At 40.5% G+C, this 16348-nt stretch overlaps 3 protein-coding genes across 10 annotated transcripts; 2 read left to right on the forward strand and 1 right to left on the reverse strand.

Moving 5' to 3' along the window:
- Positions 1-2756: 2756 nt before the first annotated feature.
- On the forward strand, positions 2757-6772 carry rpz (rapunzel). 7 transcript variants are annotated; one of them, XM_086153556.1, is made up of 3 exons: positions 2757-2901; positions 3937-5190; positions 5346-6772. In XM_086153556.1, the coding sequence occupies exon 3, from the start codon at positions 5347-5349 to the stop codon at positions 6025-6027; it is 681 nt and encodes a 226-aa protein (XP_086009682.1). In that variant the 5' UTR covers positions 2757-2901; positions 3937-5190; position 5346; the 3' UTR covers positions 6028-6772. The 7 variants fall into 7 exon arrangements, with proteins under 7 accessions (XP_086009682.1, XP_086009683.1, XP_086009681.1 ...); XM_086153557.1 differs by having other exon boundaries at positions 3937-4392; XM_086153558.1 differs by lacking the exon at positions 2757-2901 and having other exon boundaries at positions 3399-4392; positions 5148-5190; positions 5342-6772.
- On the reverse strand, positions 2869-10157 carry LOC147230262 (uncharacterized). 2 transcript variants are annotated; one of them, XR_015106685.1, is made up of 4 exons: positions 9863-9991; positions 9363-9447; positions 3919-3969; positions 2869-3168 (listed from the first exon to the last, which is right to left on the reverse strand). XR_015106685.1 is itself a non-coding variant. In XM_086153561.1 (4 exons), exons 1-4 carry the CDS (start codon positions 10125-10127, stop codon positions 2927-2929), a joined length of 465 nt encoding a protein of 154 aa, XP_086009687.1. In that variant the 5' UTR covers positions 10128-10157; the 3' UTR covers positions 2869-2926. The 2 variants fall into 2 exon arrangements, 1 of the variants encoding a protein (XP_086009687.1); XM_086153561.1 differs by lacking the exon at positions 9863-9991 and adding an exon at positions 10041-10157.
- Positions 10110-15706, forward strand: LOC147230263 (uncharacterized). The gene is made up of 3 exons (XM_086153553.1): positions 10110-10272; positions 11954-12450; positions 12978-15706. Exons 2-3 carry the CDS (start codon positions 11957-11959, stop codon positions 13660-13662), a joined length of 1179 nt encoding a protein of 392 aa, XP_086009679.1. The 5' UTR covers positions 10110-10272; positions 11954-11956; the 3' UTR covers positions 13663-15706.
- The last annotated feature ends 642 nt before the right edge of the window (positions 15707-16348 follow it).

Genomic DNA, 16348 nt, shown 5'->3' on the forward strand with positions numbered 1-16348 from the left:
TGCTATGATGCTAATGATAAAATTCGATAAAATAACCCTGGGGTTTCTTTTTAAATCTACTTTCAGGATTATTTCACTGTATAATCATGAGCGTGTCTGTCTTATTCGCACTGATGATGTTGGGATCCGTTGTAGAACATCTACAACCATCCGAATTGACTTTTACCTGAAATGTGTTCCTTGGGAGGATCAAGCATGAGCCTGTATTACATTCTTTCAAATTCTCAAAAAACTTTTTTCAATGCACTCACGAGGCACACTGTTGATTTAGATATTGTGCCACACAGACATTTTGCTCACATGGCATATTCTGGACATTTACACGCCTCAAAAATCCCATTTGTTTCTCTGTCAAGGTCATTATTCTCTCTAATACTAATCAATCACAAAAGCAATGGCAAATAATGATTTTTTTTTTTAAATCCTGCTGCCTCAAAAGCTGTTTTGAGGTATCTTATACAACTACTGAATGATCACAGCGCCCCTGAAGAGCGTAATTAAAACTCACACATTAGGCCTGTTATTATATCACTATCATTTATGTTCAATGATATGTAAAAAATGTATCCTTTTAAACATATTTATTCGAGTCTGTGATTTTGTTTTGAAAGAATATTGAACATTAACATTTTTAAAAACCCAAGTGACCTTGCTTTTTTTCCCCTCTTCTCGGGAAGAAAGCAAGCTAACAGAGACTCTGGGTAGGATATTGCTCCATGTACTTCGTAAAGTATTTGGAAAAGAATCCAAAAGAAAAATATTTGGAAGAATACTTTAATACAAAATGTCCAACTGAAATTACCCAACAATGAAATATGGACACAAAACAACACAGAATGGGAAGAAAAAAAAATCCCAGTGGATACTAATACCAACTTGATATTTTTAATTAAAAAAAATGGAGTAATAAAATAGAAATAAATCTTATATCCACCATATACTGCTATTGCTACAACTACTACTACAGCCACCAGAATATAATCGAATATTCCTTTAATCGTCCCACAGTGGATAAATGTCAGCTATGCTTAATATCAATGATAATAAATATGGGGGACTGTCAGTTGTTTTATTCCTACTACAAGCTATTTTCCAACCCCATGCAGTCTGATATGTGATTGAAATCAAACCAAAAGCTTATTTGTAGTGTATTTATTTATATATTTTAACAAATATTAAAGGACAAAATATCTTAATAATCGCCATTCAGTTGCCTGATTTATCTTGAGGCGTTTTAACTCAGAAACTGGACTTTTTTTTTTATCTGTATCTCAAAACAGTGAAAATGTGCGCTGTTGTGGAAAAAAAACAGCATTTTGCCCGCGTGGGGAAAGAATAACAGGAGATCCGCATTCAAATTGATTTTTATTTTGTGTTTCGACAAGGAAGTACGTGGAAAATTTACACTTGACATGTGATAACTATAAAAACTTGAAATCATACCCACAGGCTGTCATCCCCGGCTGTGCCAACGTGATGAATGTGGACAGAGGGAGGGTCGCAAACGCGCATTTGCCCGCGAACAGACGCGGTTCACGGCAACCTGCTCAGCTGTCCAGACAGGCGCGCTTCCGCCTGCAGATCCTACTGCGCGGCTCCAAGCCGGATGGGGGGGTGGGGTGGGTTTTGCATGGAAATACGAGACGTTATCTTCTGAGGCACAAGTTTGGACACGCTTGCTCTTTCCAGCCAACATTCGGTGCCACAGGCGATACTTTTTTCCTCATGAAAAACTCCTTGCGTTACAGCCTGGACACGCACCAGCGCGATTTATAGAGGCGCGTCTAAAGACGCCTGTTTTTTAAGAGCCTTCGCTTCAAACTAACAATTTAGGGGGTTTGTATCTAAGGCTGGTTGTCGTTTTGTGCATTTTTACGCCATAATCTTCGTTTTTTTTTGCCATTTTCCACTCGGAGAACGAGCGAATCAGGGTAACTTTGAGGAAGGGGGGAGCACTCGGACGCAAAGATCTGTGCGTTCACAGCTGCTGGTGGCTGGATGGACAATAATTTTCAGATTTTTGCATAGCGTTTCATCATCACTACACTTTGCACGCGCATTTGACAACAAATTATTCAAAAGGATCGACTTTGTTATCTGAAAAGGATTGCGCGTAATTGTGGGCTGCGACTTCGTAGGCGCGTTGCACTATGATAAGATTGAAATTCGAATTTCTTTCGGTGAAGCTTCAATTAATTCGATACAGCTACCATGATTTGAATATAATTCATACAATATTTACCCAGAGTGAAGAAGAAACAAGTGTCTTTTTTCCTGAAAGCATCCTGCGGATATCCCTCTCTGCCATTGGGTACACCTGCGCACTTTTGGATACGGTTATTTGTATCCGCCGATTTCCATTGGACCTTTTGGATTTATCTTCCACAAAAATAGTGTCAATTGAACTTTCTTGATTCATTCAATTCGTAAATGGTCTATTTTACCCCCCCAATTCCATCAATTGCTTCTTTGTTGTATCCCTGATGCGCTGCGGGGCTTGGCAACCGCACAAACGCAGACAGAATGAGTGTTGAGGAAAGACTGCGCACCGACTGACGTTTACCGCAAGGATCCCGCTGTACGGCTGTTAGATGGAGGAGAATAAGTTCAAACCAAGGGGGTGAACTATGATATATTCAACGACAGGTTTTCATATAAAGAGCCATTAATATGCCAATGTAAAATGGCATATTGAGATATTATATGTATTTAGACTCAAAGTGACACTTTTGGGTGTTTGGGGGGATCTTTGAGCCCATTTATATCGGTTTAGTCTATTTTGTTCACCCCTACATGTACAACATACATGGACGTGTCCTTTGCAGGGATTGCTGGGAAGAAGACGGAAGCTACCGAGGTTGGAATTTTGGAACGGGAATTCGAGGTAGAGATACTCTAGAGGTAAGTAATCTTTAGCTCTGGTGAGTCAAATGGTTCCCAATGTTGGATAGGATGAAGGTAGATACGTTAAAGCCGACTTACAGGTGAAGAAATTGAGATTTTTGGTGTGTGTTGGCACCTTTTGAAGGGAGAGAGAGAAGGGAGGGTCGATTCGGTTGGGTGTGCGTCTACGCCGAAACATGGAGGGGCGGCTAGGGGGAGCCATAGCTGGGTAGGAAGGCACTTGTGGCCCCATGCTTTTTGGAGGAGGGCTTTCGTGTCTTGTGTCTATAGACAGAAAGAGAAAAACATAGGAATACACGTGAATACTGTTTTTCGTCGTAAAGCCATCATTTGTACCGTATGAGTATTAAGGGTGAGCTTTTTCGGAGGGATCCCCACCGCCACACAGATATGTGAGGACAATCTGCAAACTCATGCTTCTGGGAGAAGCTACCAAAAGAAGAACCATGCAAATGTAAAATATATATATTAAAACGTCAATATTGGTACCACATTAGCCTTGCTTTGGGTTAAGTTTAGTCCCAACAGAAAACTAAGGCAGCTGCTGCTCTGCCTGAAACAGGTGAGAGCAACCTGTCTTTTTAAGGATTAAACTGTTTATTGTCATAATAGAGGAGAGGTGTTGACACTGGGTATGTGTGTATTATCCTGGTTCACTTTAGTGTGTAAAGGAATTATGGAAGTGGAGAGAGAAATCCAATATTAAGTCAGGACCGCTTCAAGTAAATTGACTTTTTCTGCAGACCATGGTTTTGCCACACATTCGTGAAAACACAAAAAAGTAATCTTCCTAAAGAAATAAATATTTTTCTAATTATATTGATCAAATATATACATGTCTATTCTTTAGTCCGCACAGGTTTCCTAATTGATTTGAATGCAAACTCAATTGACATTTTCAGTCAAACTGATTTTTGTTTGTCATTGACTCATGTGATTTACTACAAGTCAGACTAGTTCAAAATGTTAAAAAAATGTTTCAACATTTTGAAAAATGAATCATAATTGATTTACCTGCTTTTGCTTTCACAGTTGGTGTCATGTCGCAGACACGAGACAGGTCCTCTGGAAAATTTGTAAAGACAAGGACACAGACAGACAATTGGTTAATTTAATTGTTGCCACACCGTAATCAGAAAAATCTAATAATAATAATAAAAATGCTGAGTAAAAACAGGTTTCCTTTTTCCAACCATATTAAAGACCATTAGTGTGATTAAAAAAAACAAAAAACTTTCAAGGATCATTGATAGGGCTTTTTGCAGTTCTAGTGAATTATTTAGCAAGTATGGAAGTCTTAGCTTACACATCCAATAGAGTTGGCTTGTGTTTACTGTATTTAGTCTGCAATTTAAATTCAAGAAGTATCCAAAGGGTTAAATCCTGCTCGGGAACCTGAGTTTTTATAGTCCACTGGCGTGGTGCTGAAATTCAATGATCTGTCTCCTGCAATCTAGTGCCTCCTCTGGTGGAAAAGCGTATTAAACGGTAAACGCATGCAAACACTAAGAAGGCCGTTCAATATATCTGTCAGCCTTACACAGTAGTGTGTGATTACCGAATTCTAACAAATGAATGGTGTGTGTCAGTCGTACAATACCACATTTTGCAGATACTGATGTGTGGTAGAAAATCAGAGGTTTCAAAACACATTCACACATACTTTTTATCTCCTTCAGGTCACAATTTAGCATTGGGATTTTTCTCCAATCGCTGGCAAAGCAGTTCATGAAATCGAATTATGTGTTTTTGAATGTTAATTTATAATGTGGGAGGCCTGTCTTATGTAATAAGCCAGTCGCAGAGCTCCAACTGCTACGGCTTGTTTTCTCAGGCTTCCTTTTGTCCCGCCCATTAGTTTCCCTCCACATGTAGCAGGCTAGCGCTCCCTCTACAGTGGAGCTATCAGTTCAGCCCATAGAAACACAGTGAGGGAGGCCTGGTGCTGAAAAACTGCAGTGATTCTGTCAGAGCAGGAAGCAGCTTGTTAACTCTTTCACTGCTGGAAGCTGCAGCAAACAAGGAAAAAAAAAACTGAACCACAACCTGGTTAGACTATCTGTGTGGGATGTATTCTTTTTGAAATTGCATGCCATTCATAGTTGCATTTTACTGATGAAATTAACCAAAAGAAATAACATACAAACAAAAACAACAATCTACAAGGACGACAACAAGACATCGAATTGCATTGGAATTTTTTTCGTGTCGTCTCACTCCGTTTGTTTTGCGATGTTGTTTAGCTCAGAGAGGAAACGGGAAAAACAAAATGTTTTCAATCCACTGGTGAGTACAGGTGTAAGCTCAGATATCCCTGCCATAGCCTGTATGTCAAACCCTACTGGAACAAACCTGCCTGATAACTATTTTCAGTGATATTAACCATACAGTTTTTTTTCCCCCTCTCCTTCCGTTTCTTTCCCATCTATATTGAAAGGTAGAATGGAAAACGATAACCAAGAGGACTTGACCAAACAGAAAGTGAAAGATGGCTTTGTCACTGTGCTGAAGTGTGTGGCTGCCATCTCCTCAGCTGCCTCCGTGGTGAACCCCATTCTCGGAGTGGTAGGCTCCTTGACCCGCATAGTGCTGCATCAAATTGACGACGAGAACATGCGCTGCCTGAAGCACCAGTTTCAGACGTTGAACAGAGACCTGGACAAGATCTCGCAGCAAAACCACGAGATACTGATTGTGATCGAGAAGCATACACTGGACACCCAGTACAGAACAGTGGAGGGAAACCTCAAGAACCAGTTCAGAAAGTTCATGGAGATGGTACAGGCAGATGGAGATAAAGATAGGAAGAAGGAGGAGTTCTTGGAGAGTTTCGTCAGTGACCTGGATGACCAGAACCTGCACACGCTGTATGACGGTATTATGGGGAAACCCAAACTGTTCAGCCAACCCATCCTGGAGGTGTACCTGAAGTACTCCAAGAAAAAACGATACATCATGGAGGAACTCTGCAAGCACGTCACCTACCTGTTCTGTATCGGCCTCATTGCTTTGGTTGGATACTATGCCATACAGACTGATGAAACTAGCCTGGTGGAGGAGTGGAGCAAGAGGATGGAGGACGTGCAGGTGAAAATGGAGGAGGCCCTCAGTAGGTGCCAATGAACAAGCATGAAGATCTTCATTGGCCTTTAGTTGCAAGAGTCGGATGCCCACTGTGGCACAGTCCTTCCTCCCAGCCTTTTCTTTTTGCGAAACCAATCTTTACTCATCTACATGCACTTTCCTCGACAGATTATTTTCTTTAAATACAATATCATAGGAAATGATTACAAGTAAAACGCCTCAATTTTAATTCCTACCAAAATATTGTATGGCTTTTCCTAAAACATAGCAAAGAAATAGGAAAAAGATATTTCATGTATACTCGCTGATATTTGTCATTTAAAAAATATTCCATATCTTTCCATATCAGAACAGCAATGCTAAGGAATATAAGGAAACTGCATTCTTATATGCTATATAAATGTTTTGAATCTTGATATTCCAACGTAAAGGCAGGTTTACTGCCTGTCTGCCTTATGCACTGTTTTTGTTGCCTCGTCTTCGTATTTTGAATACAAATTACTCTTTACTTAATGTGCCGGTGGTGAAATATGTCATGACTCGAGTATTCCACTATTTAGGGTTGTCTTGATTTTAAATGTTTTTTATTAATTTTTTTATTACTAATTTTGGCATTACAACACCACTGTTGATTCTCTGCAGCGATGAGTTATGACTTCGAAGCAGTCAAAAGCATGTAGTTCAATTCAAGATGTCAATCTGTATCTAGAATGTAAGGTAATATTGAAGAATTATTGTATTCACATCTCTATTTGTATCATAATCAATAAACAAGTGAAATCTGTTGGAGTCAAAATTCTTGGAACATTACCAGTTTTCCTATCCAGGTATAAGACTGTTTGTTTCTCCTTTTTGGATAGCATGTTAGATTTTTTTCATTCATGCAATATTGTAAAAACTAGAAGCCACTTTGGAGTTAAACATGGCCAAACATTTGAAAATGAAAAAAAATCCAGTCTTTTCAATTTGACTCCAAACTGGTCCTTTCTCTTAACTCTTGAACGTCCTGCTAAGACAACAGAAGAAAAAAAAAATTCTATATGTGTATATATACTGTATATATTTGAGCATAATGGGGCTTTGATTGGAGTCATTATGAAATATATATGACTTGATAATCTTACTTTTTACCATCTGATACTTTTTACAAAAAGATTAATATTCTGAATGAAATAGATTTGCTCAATTACATAAACCATGTGTTTCACACTTTTAAAATTAAAATAAAGTGGCCTAGAGCGTTGCATTGCCTGTTGTTTGTTAATAACATTCAGGGCCAGAAGCTCTGCTGACCAAAAAATCTTCCTCCAAGGCAAAAGAGCTGTGTGTGTTTGTGTTTGCTTCCAAAGATTAAAAATCCGCAGCGGTCAGAAATGTATTGGACCGCACACGTTACCACTACTGACCACTGGGGGTTCCTCAGTTTCCCTATGAGAAACTCAAAGATATCTTCAAGTGCATAAAGGAGGTTTATGTAAAACACTACTAAGTGAATAGACTGATATTGATCTTAACACATGAAATAATAAATATAGCAAGTTTGGATTCAATTCAATGGTATTTTGATATGTCTGAACACAGCAGAGACGGACTTCTATCGCTGACCTAAAAGGCGGAGGTGTATAAGGGATCAACCTTTATCGACTAATATACCAACGTATATTTAATTTCATTACATTGTAACCCCTCTCCACACACACACACACACACACAAGCCTGTCCTAATGGGATCTTGTAGATGACTTGCTTGTCTTTAACAAACCAGCCCTATCTGTCTGCTTCTCCCCTTCACGCACAGGGAAGTTAAATTTTCAAAACAATGTCAAGGGCATCATATTATTTGAGTAATTTTATTTTTTCACCATAAGAGGAATCTTTTTATTAATCTATATTATAATATATTGTATGATGACTTAGTAACCCTACTGTAACAGCTACTGTTACTACACTAGTTTCGTAACCCTAGACAGCTAGTGTCCATATATATTTATGTATTTGTGTACTATTTAACATTGAGTTCAACTCTCCTTTTGTATACACATAAGTTATCACCTGTACATTTCTACTTGTAAATAATGTCAATAATTCCTGTCCATTGTTTACTACCTTTAATGTGCATATCCATCTGTATATGTTCTTAATACCCTATCTGTAAATCACCTGTAAATTAGGATAGGACAGTACTTTATCGACCCTGATAGGGAAAATTCGTCGTCACAGCAGCGCAACAACAATATCAATAAATATGAATACAAATATAAAATAGAAGAGACATATAAATGGAAGAAAACAAGTGACAACAACAAAATCAAGAATAAAAAATAAATAACAGAATAGGGAGGAAAAACTGCATGGGAAAAATTGGATGAGCAGGGTGAGAATGGAGTGACAACAAGGATGAAAACTATTGACATTTCTTGTACATGCTGATTTATTAATCTGCACCTGCTGCTCTTTTGCCCTTCTGGTTAGATGCTATACTGCAATTCGTTGCCATGTACTTGAACATGCATGACGGTAATAAAGTTGTATCTAAATCATGGGTGGGCAAACTACGGTCCGCGGGCCACATCCGGCCCGTCGGTCTTTTTAATCCGGCCCGCCAAAGATTGGTACAGAATTCATGTTTGATGTGAATGATTGGACCAATGAATGTGGGAGCTCAAACGGGGGATTATTTCATTTTTTGGAGCTACTGGAGAACACTTGAGAATTTTCCTGAGCTGAATGACACAGATTGGCGTTGTGATTTAGCCTGCACTGTGGACATACCGACACACATGAATGTGCTGGACGTGAAGCTACGGGGGAAAAAAAACGGTTTGTGCATGAAACGCAAGCAACCGTCAGAACCTTCAAAAACCAAGCTGGATTTATTTTCAAAGCAGACGAGTCTGATATGTACTGTGAATAAACCCGTTTTATTTTATATGTTTCGTATCTTGAGGTGACCCGGCCCGTCTGTCAAATTTTAAAAGTCAATGCGGCCACTGATCCAAAAAGTTTACCCACTCCTGATCAAAACATACGTTACCTAATATTGGAGACAAACATGGTGTAGGAACCTGATTTGCGCACTAGAGGGCGAAATGCCACTGACAGTGCGCACCTGTTTCCTCTGAGGGACACCGGGCTGGAAGCCCCGCACCCCCATGCCTGGGAGCTGGGAGCTACACTCAAACCTGTTTTTGGATTTTTTTTTTTTTTTTCAGTGTTATTTTAGGGGGGCGGGGAGAAACCGTGAACAATCCACAATGATCTCTATTTAAGGCAAACTTGGGGGAGACGCGGCACCTGTGGAATTACCCGCATATCCAGCCGAACAGGTTTCACCTCCAGCACAGAGATGGAGATCAGTAAGTGTAGATCCCTACCTGCCTGATGTCTACTGGAGCTGAACCGCCCTCCTTCACGAAACTGGATTTTATCCTCTTGACCTGGCGCTCCTTGGCGGATAATCTATTATATCCGGAGAAAAACAAAATCAAAAAGTTAAGATGATTTCAAACATCTGAAAGCCTCGTCCCGGGGGGGGGGAGGAAGGCAGGGAGAGTGAGCGCTCCCGGGGCGCGGCGCCTGCGCGCAAACGAGCAAGACGCATGGTTTAATGCGCCATAATATCTAGATGATTGAAAAAAACAGTTAAAACAAAGACAAAGCAAAAGGCAGATAATACCTTTTTTAACTACGCGGGAGTTATTATAATCTAATACACGGAGGAGAGAGAGGAAAAAAATACAGGATACACACTTGGGGTCCATCGATGTCGTTGAAAATTTGGGATTCGGAAGACGATATTAAACCCGAAAGACGAGATCTGATGATCACAATTCTAAACACTGAAGAAATAAACGGTATATCAGTTCTCTCTCACCGTGAGCGCAGATCCCTCGACGGTCGACGACGTTGTGACAAAACAAAATATAAAATAATATCTGAAAGCGGGTGCGTTTCGATGAAAAGCGACCAAAAAAAAACAACAACACCCAAATCGTCCTTTCAGGAGGGCAAGAGCGCGGAGAGGTAAAAGACCAACCAACCAAATATCTCACCTCTTCCAGTGCGCGTTTCTCTTTCTCTCTCTCTCTGTCTTTCTCTCTCGCTATCTCTATCCTTTGCAGATACCAACGTGCGCGCATCTCCCCGTTAACCCTGTTGTCGGACCCCTCCCTGGCTCCTCGGCACAGCACGGATCCGTGGAAATTACACGCAGGGGGGGAGGGGTGCTGAAGAAGAAGAAGAAGAAGAAGTTGATTTTTGGCGACATCCAGGTGACCGTCTACGGTGAGTGTCCTTATCCCGGGTGTGTGTTTGGGGGTCTGGCGGGTGGATGGTCTGTAAGGTGTGTCCGATAACTAGTCTTGTGCGTAAAAAAAACAAAAAAAAAAACACTCAAGACGTTGCGCATTTCTGGTCGTGGCCCACGGCACAGTTTGCGCAGACGGAAAATGCGTTCTACTCCTACCAGTCTTTGCGTTTTCAACAAAATTATGTATTATTGTTTATTTCCCCCCCTAAATGTATCCATATTTCTATGCGAATCTTATACTTGTCATCACCATAGACGCGTTAAAGGAAATTAATGTTGAATCTCGGAAGAGTTTCGTGACGCGGCACAAGCATTTTTATTTTTTATTTTTTCCGAAATCTGTCATTTATCGGTTGTTTGGGGAACGGAGAAGGTCTCGGCCTCGATGCGCAGAGGACATGAGTCATCCCACGGACGGACCCACGGGCAATTCTGACATTTTCTTATCCTGCACTATCAGGGCCCCATTTTCTTTTTGATGTGACATCATTACCTGCCTTCTCTCCCCCCCCCCCCCCCCTTCTTCAGCCCAAACAATCACATATGTTTGTTCTTATGTTGCAACTTAACATAGAATCATTTCAATTATCCATCTTTTAGATGGATGGGATATTCGAAAATTATGTATTTTCCGAAATACTGCATAGTCGTAATGTTATTTGGTGAATGGACGGTGTCTAAGCTCATTTCGTGCACATACTTAATGGACAAAAATAAACATAGAAATTGAATTTTTTGTTTCTTTTTTTTTTTTCCAATTTCATCGTTACCGACCTCCCGTTTTCATGCAGAACGTCAATCCCCATGCATGTGAGCAAACACATAGGTGTTCCTAGAATGTTGTCAAAGGCCAAATTTTCCTGATTGGTCACTTGACCATGCCGCTGATGTCACATTTTGGTCTTTTTCCTGCAACAGTAGATGGTCATTTCGACAGTCAGCTGATGTTGAAGGTGGTTGCGGAAGATCAAGGCATTTATTTGCTTCAGCTGAAGCCAATGATATTGGAAAAACAATTGGAAAGACAATGATGGAGAGCCGAATCGTCTCTTGCATTGCAACATTGATTGTGATTCCTCTCACGAAAATGCTGCGGGAAAGGTGACTAATGATTGGACATCCAAAATAAGCCTTTTTTCAATCTTGACTTGGGGTCAAAAAACAGAACTCCAGTGAATCTCGCCATTTCATAGGACTTTTCTTCATCGAGGTTCCCCGATTTTTGACATGCCGACGGTTAGTTGGTTACCAAGCTGCACGGTGGAACCAGAGCGGGTTAACAGCAGTGATGGCCAACGCTTAGAGTCTAAATCAGTTTGAGGTATCAGTAACTCACAATCCTCACTCTGTAGAGGACCGTTATTCGAGTAAAACCATTGCCTGGTATTCATTTTGCCTTGCTTTTACACTGCAGTTACTGGGTGGATTCAGACAGAGGGTCACCTGTGCGCCCCACTCAGGTTTATGTTCATTTTAAAGTGACTTTTCTTTCTAAGTAGTGCTTTTTTCTTCTTTTTTTGGGGGGGATGAAATCAAGCATTGATTTGAAAGATTGAAAAGGCAAATCAGTCTTCAATCCAAAGGCTACAAAAGGAGAGAACCCATCATATCATGCACTTTACATCTTGGACAACAGATGTGTTCTCTGTTCTTCAGAAAATGGCCAGCTCTCTGCATAAGGTTGTGGCTGAGAAGAAGGAGGCCATCGAAGCGTTGATGGAAACGTTGGAGAAGGGGGCGGAGGTGCTGGCGAGCTCCGTGGGCGAGCTCTTCCTCCTCTGCGAGGTAGCCGCTCCGGTTGTCCAGCTGGTCTTAGACAACGTCCAGAGCAGAGAGGTCATCTATGTCAAGGACCAATTTGTGACGGTGAAGAACAAGCTGGATTTGCTCTCGACCCAATGCAACGAGATCGACAGGGAGCTCAGGAAGGCCCAGCTGGACTCCCAGTACTTCTCCACTGAGGAGAACATAAGCAACCACTTCCGGAAATATATGGAGATCATAGAGGCAAAGCAGCAGTATCGGGAGGTGAAGACCAAGATGTTTCTGGACCATTTCGCTGTAACCGGTGGAGAGAAGAACCTGTTTGTGCTCTACGATGCACTGATGGGGAGGAACACCTTTGGCAAGTCAATTTTAGTAGAAGTGGAAAGGTAAATTTATACGTTCCATTCATTTTAAAGAATATTTTATACCCGGGGTTGCATTACAGTAACTTCTTTAGATCCCATATTAACTGTTTCATTATTGGGGTCAATTTTCTCTCAGTGTTTTTGTGAGATGGAGCGCAGTCTGCTGGCTGTAAATGACCGCTTGGACTTGCAGCTTTGGGGGACTTGGTGGATTTTGTTCATGTCAATTAGAAGATAAAATATCACAAAATGAGTAAAGATGGCATTTTCTCATATGTGTAACTCCACCTTAATGCACGGATCCAACAGAATCCATTCAGGTGGCGTGAGATTTTAAAGAAACAATATACTTTAGATTATTGAACAGCCACGTGCATTTTTGGCAGGAAATACTGATCTTCCAGTATTCGGAGAAACAGTTGATTTCATTTTTTAAACTTGATTTTTTACTTTAGGACATAGGAGAGGAAACCTATGGATTTCAGCCCTAGGCTTATTTGAAAAGAGATGTAAGCCTTATTTGGGAGTAAATGTTTATTTGTTTTCAGCTACGTGGCGGGTGATCGACGACAGCTAGAGGATTTTTGCGTCCGGATGAAGGAGCTCCTCTGCTTGGGCTTGATCGCTCTGCTGGGACAATGCGCTTTAACGGGTGGCCAAAAAGAAGAAGAGGAAAAAATTCTACTTTGGAGCTCAAACATGCAGGAAATAGAGAACAAGATGAAGTCGAGCATCGAGTCCTGCGCGGCTGCCTTCCCGCGGCACGCAAAAATAGATGCTCAGCACCTGCTCCAGGAAAAGCAGGACGAGAGTCTGCAAGACGCAAGCCGGCAACTGCTTGATTTCTTGGTGAAAAAGTACGATTGGGTGAGCTGGTCGGTGCGGCTCATCAACCACTCAAAGAACATCTACCGGAACTGGCGCGCAGGGGAACATTTTCACCACGTGGCAGGAAAAAACTGGTTCGAGGTTATCCAGGTAGATAACATCAGCTTGGTGGTGTCGTACAGCTCCAGTCCCAAGCCGGTGCCCCAAGACTGCATCAAGCAGTTGATGGATGGGAATAAAGGAAACGCCCCGACAGTGGTAGAGGTTCTGGAGGAAAAGCTGCACGGGTTCGTCGTTCACGCCATCAGCCGCCACAAAGAATCTGTAGCTGCGTGGAGTTTTCCGGAAGACTGTCACTACTGGGAGAGACACGCCAATGTTGCAGTGTGTGTGCACTCGGAGTAAATCTGCGAGGGGTGAAAGAGGTTGCTTCTCAGAATTCCAAAAATGCTACGCTCGCCCCTTCATGCATCTCATACGGAGGAGTGTGTAGTTTATATCTCTGCACACATAAGAATATTGAAATTCATCATTGAATGTAGTCTTACTTTGGTTGTTTAGGTTTTTTTGTGAAATAATCAAGTCTTGAATGCACCATTATCAACTCTAAATGTTTTTCTTATTTATGCCTGTGAAATTGTAATGTCTCGATGTATCCACTTCAATGTAAGACTGGTGAACGGTTTCCTCACACTAACAGATGAAGTTGTCCGTGTGTGTCTTTTTTTTCTTTTTTTTTTCTTTTGTACCTCAGATGTGTTCTGGAATGGCCCGGTCTCCCGTGAGGAATGGCTTCGACAGGAATGGTTTTTGCTGAGGCTGCATCTGCCGTGCTGCGCTTCCATTTTGTCAGTGGCCTACATAACAAAGAGAGAGCGCTCAGACGAGACTCCTTCAGGCGTGAAACAGCGAGAGGTTTGGAATTTGCCGATGGAGACAATGTGCCTCGTGCTATAAAAGCATTCGGCTCGCCTCCCAAATGCTGAAAACACACTCTCCTCACTGTAAAGTTACATCAGTTAAAACGGTGAAAGGAAAGTCCTAATAATAGCAGTGATTGCGCAGCGAACTATTATTCATAATTTGAATCCAACAAGGCTGCTGTTTAGAGACGACATAGCAAATGTTATTTGTAAATAACACTAATCAAGAAGCTATTTCATCATACATGTTTTCATGAATAATTGTAAGAACAGAACCGCCAATTTTTTTACTGTCTTATTTGATCCAAATGGCATAAACAATGGTCATTATTCCATGTCAGAATCAGAATTGGAATCATAAAATTCTTTATTTTGAAGGAATTTGCTTTGTCTTGTGGGTGCACAAGACTAAAAGAATAATAATATTATAGATTTGAAAATAGAGAAAAAAAATTGGATTGTCCTGATTGAATAGTGTCACTAACATGATTAAAAACATCTTAAAAGACCTTAAAAGACATGTCAGCTTCCACCACCGCTGGAGCATTTCACCTTATTTCATGAATCAGTGTAACCTACTTGAAATTTTAAAAACTCACCAGTTTAATTTTCTATCTGTTAATACACAGTAGTTGCAACATTTATTTATTTTTATGAATGTCATTTTAATTATTCTTCCAAGATTATGATTCTGTGCATCACTGCACAGTGTCACCTCTTTTTTCCCCCCTCCCAGGTATAAGCTTTCTGTCCTAATAAATGTACACTATTTATAATGACGGGAGGCTTGAAGTCACACAAATAGCTCCGCCACCGCAGTAAACTGGGTATTTAAACCCAAATACCATTGTATGAAACTTAATCCACCATCTAGCTCTATAATAAAGTCAGAGTCACAGTAATTCAGCATATTTTCTTTGCTGCATGACAATTAACAACTAACTGATGGAGAAGAAATAGTTAATGCATGTGTAAACAAGCATAATCTAATATACCTGTCTTTACCGGTTCAAATGTGATTTACGTAGCACTCTAAAACACGACTGTGCACCCTCAGCAACCGGGACTCCAACTAATCTAATTAATATTTACACATAAGTCAGCGTTTCCTGACCGCAGCTCTGGTTTGATAGCCTGTGAATTTCCCCCGTCTGAGCTAATACGCAGCAGACGAGCAACAAAGTGCGTGGCTTAGCAGGATGGTATCAGTCATTGTGGCCGATGTGGGTGCAGAGCAGGTGGAGGCTGTCATCATTTCATATCCCAGTGGATCTGGAGGGTCTTCAGCAGCTCTGTTGAAGATCAAACCTGCCAGCATCCAACAAGTGCTATCTGTGATAAATGGTGCACCGCAGGAAGAAGTAGGCTGCTGATTAACATCGAGGCTTCTCCGCTGCTCATGATGTGCTTGTTGATGTGCTTGTGTAACCTCAGTTTGACAGTTTTATGTTTTTAACATAGCAGAACCACATTTTGATTAAAAAGTATGATATTAAATGAATAAAAGAAGCTATTTCTTTTGCAAATAGCCGGAAGTTGCTGGTTTAATTGTTTCTGATCAGCCACCAGTTTACACTCCTGCTTAGCTCCTAAGAGAAAAAAAATCCTCAGTGACGGTGCTTGTTGTTTTTGAAAATTTATGACCTCCAGATTCCCCTGAGGTTACTAGAGTGAGTTGTTGTTCACCATGAAATAATGAGGTCCCCTGAAATGTCTTGTTGGGCTGTTCACCAGATATTTACCACCACAGATTGCTGTGCCAAATAATCAGCAACAAAATAATTATGAGAAGTATAATACTGGTCAAATGTATCTTTAAGTTATTATTTTTTATAATTTTTTATAAACACAATCATGGTTTGACTCTATCATGGTAGGGCATCACCAAAAGGAGTTGAATTTAAAGAAAATATTCTCACTTTGCTGTCAAAGAACAATAATTATACTATTTTTAATATACACTAATGTAGATTCCTTGTACTTTCAGTGTTTAATCCTATCATTCACAGTATGTAGGGATATCAATGGCAGTCACAAATACTTGATAATTTTCACAAGTGCTTTATGATATTAAATTCTAAATATATATATATACATATATATGTATACACACACGTGTATGTATATATACATATATATATTCATATATATACACATGCACACATATA

The sequence above is a fragment of the Fistularia commersonii genome, chromosome 10, assembly GCF_037954325.1.
Source record: "Fistularia commersonii isolate RoL2024-O1a breed Wild chromosome 10, RoL_Fcom_v1.0, whole genome shotgun sequence".
Lineage (NCBI taxonomy): Eukaryota > Metazoa > Chordata > Actinopteri > Syngnathiformes > Fistulariidae > Fistularia > Fistularia commersonii.